Source organism: Colobus angolensis, unplaced genomic scaffold, assembly GCF_000951035.1.
Source record: "Colobus angolensis palliatus isolate OR3802 unplaced genomic scaffold, Cang.pa_1.0 Scaffold663, whole genome shotgun sequence".
Taxonomy (NCBI): domain Eukaryota; kingdom Metazoa; phylum Chordata; class Mammalia; order Primates; family Cercopithecidae; genus Colobus; species Colobus angolensis.
Window position 1 is genome coordinate 300,807 of NW_012120299.1, and position 8,935 is coordinate 309,741.

At 46.2% G+C, this 8,935-nt stretch overlaps 1 protein-coding gene across 4 annotated transcripts in view; it reads left to right on the plus strand.

Annotated features, from left to right (window-relative positions):
* The window catches only part of SNRPD3 (small nuclear ribonucleoprotein D3 polypeptide 18kDa), a 56,313-nt gene that overhangs the window by 7,453 nt on the left and 39,925 nt on the right, over positions 1–8,935 (plus strand). For all 4 annotated transcript variants that reach the window (XR_001000029.1, XM_011925947.1, XM_011925945.1 and 1 more), the window contains exon 3: positions 6,972–7,164. Coding sequence is in view for 3 of the 4 variants with exons in the window: in XM_011925947.1 (XP_011781337.1) it covers positions 6,972–7,164 (193 nt within the window). In the remaining variant the exon portion in view is untranslated. The remainder of the gene's footprint in view (positions 1–6,971; positions 7,165–8,935) is intronic.

An 8,935-nucleotide genomic window follows, 5' to 3' on the forward strand; every position in this document is an offset into this window, starting at 1 on the left:
TTTTTTTTTTTTTTTTTGAGATTAAGCCTTGGCTCTGTTGACCAGGCTGGGGTGCAGTGGTTTGATCATAACTCATGGCAGCCTTGCACTTCTGGGCTCAAGAGATCTTTTCACTTCAGCCTTCTGAGTACCCAGGACTACCAGTGTGCACCACCACACCTGGCTAATTTTTAAATTTCTTTGTAGAGACAGAAGAGTCTTGATATGTTTTTCAGGCTGGTTTCAAACTCCTGGCCACAAGTGATCCTCCTGCCTTGGTCTCTCAAACTGCTGGAATTACAGACATGAGCCACCACATCTGGCCTGTAAAGATTTTTTGTCTCTCAATATGATCACATTCTGAGGTGCTGGGTATTAGGACTTCAATAATGGATTTTTTTAGCCCATAACAGGATGTAGAGGCTTCACTGGATCTACCAAAACCTAGGCACATTGAGTAAGAGCCAGCAGACTGTGGTGTAGCCGAAGCTGGCAGTGGGTGAACACTGAGCACAGTTTAGTTTGTTCAGCATATCTCAGGCTGTGAGACTTATGGCTCCTGCAGTGCCCCGTACTGTCTGTCCTTCCCAGATCCAATCATTCTGCCTTTTGGGAATGAGAACATTCTCTTAACACTTTCCCTTGCTTCTTCAATAACATTTTCTGTTATAAAAGTGGAGTGGGACCAAATGTGGTGGCTACTCCTATAATCCCAATACTTTGAGAGGCTGAGGCAGGAGGATCACTTGAGCCCAGGAGTTCAAGACCAACCTGGGCAACATGACAAGACCTTATCTCTAAAAAAAAAATAAAATAAAATAGACTGGTGTGGTGGCACACGCCTGTAGTCCCAGCCATTCAGGTGGAGACTGAGGTGGGAGGATTACTTGAGCCCAGGAAGTCAAAGCTACAGTGAGCTATGATGGTGCCACTGTACTCCAGCCTGGGCGATGGAGTGAGACCTGGTCTCACACACACACACACACACACACATACACACACACAAAAGCACACCACAAAGATTTGGAAAAGATAAATAGAAGATCTCACTTTGTTGCTCAGGCTAGTCTTGCACTCCTGGACTTAAGCCATCCTCCCACCTTGGCCTCCCAAAGTGTTAGAATTACAGGCCTGAGTCACACCTGCCCTGTTTTGGGGTTTTAGTATTTACTTTTTATTCTATCCCCTTTCAGAAATAGTTAGACCCTGTCTCTTCCAAAAAGCAAAAAAGGTTTAAAAATTATCTGGATGTGGGGCTGGGCACGGTGGCTCACGCCTATAATCCCAGCACTTTGGGAGGCCAAGGCGGGCGGATCACAAGGTCAGGAGATCGAGACCATCCTGGCTAACACAGTGAAACCCCATCTCTATTAAAAAAAAAGAATTACAAAAAAATTAGCCATGTGTGGTGGTGGGCACCTGTAGTCCCAGCTAATCGTGCCACTGCACTCCATCCTGGGTGACAGAGTGAGACTCTGTCTCCAAAAATAATAAATAAATAATCTGGATGTGATGGCTTATGCCTATAGTTCAGCTACTCCATAAGCTGAGGCAAAAAGGATTGCTTGAGCCCACCCAGCAGTTCAGGCTGCAGTAAGCTCTGGTTGTACCACTGCACTCCAGCCTGGGTGACAGGGCAAGACCCTATCTCTAAAAAAAAGTTTTATGTCAGGGTAAAAGTAGATACATAGATCATGGTGCAGGTAAGCTGGGGTAGAACATAAAATGAAGCTAAGCAGTCAGTATCCAGAAATGTAAACCTGAATCCCTGTACATTGAATCAAGTTATATTCCAGTATAAGCTTAAGCAGGGAAGATCATCAGTTCCAAAAAGTGTAGCGTTCTTTTTTGTTTTTGAGACGGAGTCTCGCTCTGTTGCCCAGGCTGGAGTGCAGTGGTGCAATCTCAGCTGATTGCAAGCTCCGCCTCCCAGGTTCATGCCATTGTCCTGCCTCCGCCTCCTGAGTAGCTGGGACTACAGGTGCCCGCCACCACGTCCGGCTAATTTTTTTTTTGTATTTTTTTAGTAGAGACAGGGTTTCACTGTGTTAGCCAGGATGGTCTCAATCTCCTGACCTCGTGATCCACCCGCCTCGACATCCCAAAGTGCTGGGATTACAGGCGTGAGCCACCGTGCCCGGCCAATGTTCTTAAGTTAAAATAGCAATCATGTGGATTTCCCTGGCAGTCAGATACAGGAGACACTATTACATGATATCCTTGACAACATCCCCGTACAAAATACACTGTCTTTTATGGTCCCTCAAGCAGTTTTAAGGTATCCTGTTACCTTAGCACTGTTTTTGACATTTGAAAATGTAAAATATGGCCAGGCATATTGGCTCATGCCTGTAACCCCAGCACTTTGGAAGGCTGGGCCAGGAGGATCACTTGAGCCCAGGAGTTCGGGACCAGCCTGGGCAACATAGTGAGACCCTGTCTCATATATATAATTTTTTTTTTTTTTAAGGAAGAAAAGAAAATATGTAATATGAAACTCAGGATGAGGTCCCTCAAATGGTCAGAGGGTGTGCATCTGAGGTTAAGCTAGGAAGGCAGGGAGCTTTTGTTCTCCTCGTTCCAACAAGCTGCAAGCCAAGCACTGGTCACCAGTGCTGCAGGATATGGCATGTCTGTCAAAATACTGTTGGCATAAGTGAGAAAAATAACAAGACTCCAAAATATGTCCCCAATTTTATAAAAATGGGACCAAATTATAAATGATACAAGCAAATACAGAGAGTAATGGTCAAACCCATTTCACTACATTCAACGTGACTTAATTCTTAGAAGTTTTGATGGGGGAATGTGGTGCAGAGCTCTGCACAGGCAGACATTGTGCTTTTGGGGCTTTGACATGACCACCCAATGGCTGATGGGACTGTTTGAAATCTGTTTTCTTAGCTGTGGCATAATAGCCGTCTTTGGAAAAATGGTCTCTGTATGGAATATAGTATTGTGTCACTGTATAAAAATGAGAACCCAAAAGAAGCTCTCACATGATTGGATCAGAAAATTGCCCATAACTATTGCTAGGAAAGTTTTTGAAATCTCTGAATTCAATGTGGTTGAATTTCTTTACGCACATAGCCCTCTAGGTTGAAGGAAAACCAGTTTTTTAAACTTATTGTATACTTTTTTCCCTGTACTGTTTGTGAGTGGATTGCATTCATCATACTCCTGTACCCCATAATACTTTTGTATTTCCTAAGAACAAAGATAGGTAGATGGCATCAGTTGGTATTCCTATTATAGCAGTGGCAGCCAAGTGCCTCTGCCTTTGTGTATGTGTGAAATTGTTCTAAAGTGCATTTCTGGTGTATTGACATGCCTGAGACACCCCAGCGCACTTTCACAGTCCTGGAGCTAATTTTCTCCATCTTGGCCCTAGGTATCTAAGAAAGTCCCACCACTTTGTGCTACAAAGATTCTCTCTCTCTCCCACTCAGGATGTCATTTCAGTTGAGTACCTGGCTTATACCATCTGTGTTTCATTGTGGCTGTTAAGGAAAGTTGATTAAACTGGGTTTTCCTGCCTGGATTTGATTAAGATCTGGTTCATTCAAAAGTTGCTACCTTTGGCTTATGATACAAACACAGCAAGCTCTAGCAGCAAGCTGTTCTCAGCCACTGCTGCAGGAAAAGCGAGAGCAGTAGTGAGCCTGATTGTTAGGGTTAAAATAGGAGTCAGATGACACTGGACTCTCCTGCTTCAGCCAGGACATAGTTCATTTATGGAAACGCCTAGATTAAGTCTTGTTGGACTTACGCAACGGCTTCTGTCAGGAAAGGAGTGAGATGTGCCCCAATGTGCTGGAGGGAGTATGGCTTAGCAGTGGCACAACTCCCAAAACACATTTTAACTGTCAACCAGATTTAGCATTTACTGAGTCTCTATTGTGTGTTAGGCAATAGAGACAGCATGTAGACATACTTTAGCTTGTTTACTTTGGTTTGTTTGTTTGTTTGTTTTTTGACAGGGTCTTACTCTGTTGCCCAGGCTGGAATGCAGTATTGTAATCATAGCTCACTGTAGCCTTGAACTCCTGGGCTCCAGCCATCCTCCCACCTCAGCCTCCCAAGTAGCTGGGACCACAGGCATGCACCACCATGCCTAATGGTTAAAAATTTTTGTAGAGATGGGTGTTTGCTATGTTTCCCAGGCTGGTCTCAAACTCCTGACCTCAAGCAGTCCTCCCACCTTGGCCTCTGAAAGTGCTGGGATTACAGGCATGAACCACTGCGCCTGGCCTAGTTTGCTTTTTAACAATTTCGGGAGGTGTGATCAGATGCAGTGGTTAAGAGTGTGAGTTAGACAGAACTGGGTTCAAACTCCAGCCAGGCCATGTAAGCGTGATGTGACCTTAAGCAGGAGAATAGGGGGAAAGGGCATGGATTTCTGGGGACTGAATCGCTATGTCACTTCATCTCTTTACCTTGTAGGATTTTGTGGGATGGCATGAGCTGCTGTGGGGAAATCACCTGGGCCAGCACTTGATGTCTAATAAGTGTTCGGTAAATGTTGGCTTTGTTGTCTTGTATTTTCCTCAGCTTTGTAGGTGAGGGAACGGAGGCTCAGAGAAGCCTGGAGATGTATCTGGGGTTACACTTCTGACAAATGGCAGAGCTGGATCTCACCTATCGGTCTTTAGGTCTATTTTGTGTCTTTTACAGAGTCATGAGTGTGGCACAGTCTCCAAAACACCTTTTTTTTTCTTTTTTTTTTTTTTTTAAGACGAGTCTCGCTCTGTTGGCCCAGGCTGGAATACAGTGATGTGATCTCAGCTCACTGCAACCTCTACGTCCTGGGTTCAAGTGATTTTCTCCTGCCTCAGCCTCCCAGGTGGGTGGGACTATAGGCACTTGCCACCACACCCAGCTAATTTTTGTATTTTTAGTAGAGACGGGGTTTCACCATGTTTACCAGACTGGTCTCAAACTCCTGACCTCAGGTGATCCACCCACCTTGGCCTCCCAAAGTGCTGGGATTATAGGCATGAGCCCCCGCACCCAGCCCCAAAACACATTTCAATTGTCAGCAGATTCAGGTGAGCCTGAGTTGTATCCAGTTTCTCTCTTGGGTAGTCTAACCATACCTGGTGTTCATTTGTGGCACTAGAGGTTATGGTATTCTTCAGGGGAAGAAAAGGATTGGTAAGGACTTGGGAACTGGATGAAAATTTGATAACAGGCTGGGAGTGAGGAGCCTAGAGCAGAAGGTTTATGGGAAACTGGAGCCCTGGTGCCTCTGAAGGTAGAACAGGGATAGTGGGTGGAAGCTCTAGAAACCATTCCTCTAGAAATTGCTCATATACAACAGGGGTGGCCCTAGAGCATAGTTATGTTTGTTTGCTTTTTGAGAGGATCTTGCTCTGTGGCCCAGGCTGGGGTGCAGTGGCTCCATCACAGTTCCCTGAAGCCTCAACCTCCCAGAACCAAGTGATCCTTTCACCTCAGTTTCCCGAGTAGCTGGACTACAGGCACGTGCCACCACACCCAGCTCATTTTTGTACAGATGAGGTCTCACTGTGTTGCCCAGGCTGGTCTCAAAACTCCTGAACTCAAGTGATCCTCCCACCTTGACCTCCCAAAGTGTTGATATTACAGACATGAGCTACCACACCCGGCCCATAGTTGTTCTTTTCTCTCTGAGTGTTCAAGCAGAGGCTGGGTGGCCAGTTAGCACTTGAGGAAGAGAATGAATGAGTATAAGATGGCATCTAGCCAGACAGAAATCTGGGAGACAGCCCATCTCTACAACATGGGCTGACCCATTCTAAATAAATTATAGTCCCCTCCCTTTAGAAGGTTTATACAATGAGCTGCTTTTTCTGTAAACGTGGTGCTTATTGAGGTTGATGCTGGCAGATTGGTATCACCCTCCCATGCCAAGCTGGTCTCACCTTCAGGCTCCCCATTTCCATTTGTCCATCCTACCGTCTATCCTTGTTGACACATTTGTCTTTCCTAAGTGGTGCCTTAACCCTATTGATCTTTCCTCTGTTGACAAACTTGACCCTTATCTGAAGTAATGACCCTGTCCAGTGCCTGCTCTTTTCCTTGTGCAAGCTGTTGCCTCATACCCCTCCAGTAATTTCAGGCCCTTCGTGTAGGCCCTGTGGTACCAGCTCCATTTCTCAGTCCCTAGTCACCCAAACAAGAGGGTTCTGTCTCACATTCTAGAGTATGCACTCTGGAAGGTCAGAACCACATCTGGTATATACTCGTGACCTTCATGATGCCTTTGAAATCTGAGTGCCAGGCAATGCAGGGGAAGACAGTTTGGACCAGCAGTTTGAAGCTGTTATAGTTAAACCTTAGCACCTTCAAGAGCTCTTCACATCTTTGCTGCACAGCCAGGGCTCTGAAGCTAGGCCAGCTGGTTCGAATCTGGAGTTCCCTGCATTTCTGCTGTTTGACCTTGGATAACTGCTTTGGTTTTTTTAACCTGTAAAAATGGGAGCACTTGGCCGGGCACAGTGGCTCACGCCTGTAATCCTAACACTTTGGGAGGCCGAGGTGGGCAGATCACCTGAGGTCAGGAGTTCGAGACCAGCCTGACCAACCTGGTGAAACCCGCCTCTACTAAAAATACAAAATTAGCCAGGCATGGTGATGCATGCCTGTAATCCCAGCTACTCGGGAGGCTGAGGCAGGAGAATCGCTTGAATCTGGGAGGCAGAGGTTGTAGTGAGCCGAGACCGCATCATTGCACTCCAACCTGGGCAACAAGAGCGAAACTCCGTCTCAAAAAAAAAAAAAAAAAAAAAGGAGCACTCATACCCACGCTGGAGGTGTTGTGAGGACTGTTTAGGTAAAGTGCTCAGTGCAGTCCCTAGTGTACATAGTTAGTACTGATGATTGCTGTGTAATTCACCAGCTTTGTCACAGTGTCAGTCTGCTTTTCTGGACTTCCCTCTCCCACCAGTCAAGGCCCTCCCCACCACTGGTGCTGTTGACTGTTAATTGATTAGCTGGTGATTTCCTTCCAGATGTCCAACATCACAGTCACATACAGAGATGGCCGAGTGGCACAGCTGGAGCAGGTGTACATCCGTGGCAGCAAAATCCGCTTTCTGATTTTGCCTGACATGCTGAAGAATGCACCCATGTTAAAGAGCATGAAAAATAAAAACCAAGGCTCAGGGGCTGGCCGAGGAAAAGCTGCTATTCTCAAGGCCCAAGGTAGGTGCTCTTCATGCACAGGTTTTAAAATATAGGTTCGTCTTGTGTCTTGTAGAAAGGGGCCCTGTTACTGCCTGGGAACAGAGAGGGCTTGACCTCTGCTCTCTCCACATCCACTGCCACCCCTTCCCCTTGCTGCATGGAGAGATCCTGTGGGGCCATGAGGCTTTGCCTGGCCTTCTCTGTCTTGCTGCATCCGGAATACTGTCTTAAGTGAAAGAGTTGATGAATCTCCTATAATAAATTTCTAGGAGGACCTTTTTTTATTTTATTTTTTTGAGACAGAGTCTCGCTTTGTCACCCAGGCTGGAGTGCAGTGGTGTGATCTCAGCTCACTGCAGCCTCTGCCTCCCAGGTTCAAGCAGTTCTCCTGCCTCTGCCTTTGAAGTAGCTGAGATTACAGGTGTGCACTGCCATGCCCAGCTAATTATTTTTAATTTATTTTATTTTATTTATTTATTTTTGTATTTTTAGTAGAGATGAGATTTCACCATGTTAGGCTGGTCTCAAACTCCTGACCTCACATGATCTACCTGCCTCAGCCTCCTAAAGGACTGGGATTACCAGTGTGAGCCACCACACCCGGAGAGGCCCTTCTTTCTAGAAGTTCTGTGTGAGAGGTGTGGGACAGCTTGCCCTTGTCTAGTTTGCTGAGCACACAGCCCGGAGCAGATGAGCTGACTCCTGGAGTGTGAGAGCCGCATTTCCTAGCAAAACTGGGTCTTATGGATGGACACCCTGCATGTAGTTAGGGAGATCTGATAGTGGAGCTCCGTTTTCAGAAATAAAGCCTTCTTTTAGTACGTTCCAAAAGTGGGACTGTCCTTTTCCCATTCCCCTAGTCTGGCTTTGCTTCTTGGTTTTATATTAGGTTCATGAAAAGTTCTGTCATGTTGATTAGATTAGGCCACAAAGTAATTGATTGCGGCCCTTGAAAACTGTCTTAGTGCTGATAAAAAACGGTTTGCAGCCAGGGAAGGCACTGGATTCTCCATTGGTATCTGTAGCTGCTATACATGTTACATGTATGTGTGAGGAAAAAAGTCAAACTGTGTTTTTCCTCTCCTCTCACAACACAACAATCAACAAAGAAGACTTCTGTGACCAAGCAAGCAGTCAGTTCCATAGTAGACACCAGCTGGGTGTCCTTCAGTTCTGACACTGTGTACCTGGAGATAGCCTGAAAAACCACAGGTTGAGGGCTCAGTCCCACAAGACTAAGACTGTCCCTGCATGCCCCCCCCCCCCCCCTATTCATAAGCACAGGCCTCCAGAACATCTGAATAGCTTCAAGTCAGGCTTCTCACTTCTCCCTCCTTGGGTTCGATTAATTGCTGGAGTAGCTCACACAATTCGGGAATCACATACTTAAGTTTACTGGTTTATAACAAAGGATGTTTTATAGGCTACAAATAAACAGCCGCATGAAGAGATGCATAGGGTGAGATCTGGAAGGGTCCCAAGCACAAGAGCTTCTATCCCCATGGAGTTTCCTCCTGGCACATGGATGAGTTCTTGTTCACCTTCCTGTCAGGCTGCACGTGATCAGCTGTCCCGAAGCTCCCCTAACCCTGTCCTCTTGGGCCTTTTATGGAGACTTCATTGGATTGACATGGTTAAAGGATGGACAACCATGTGGAGATGCCATTAGACAAAAAGGGTGTGATCTAATACTAATAGACGGGGTGGGGAGACCCTGCAAGGCCTGTCCAGATTCTTTTTGGCCTCTCTGTGCAGCATTTGTTCCTCCAGGGTATGGGGCAGGAGCTTT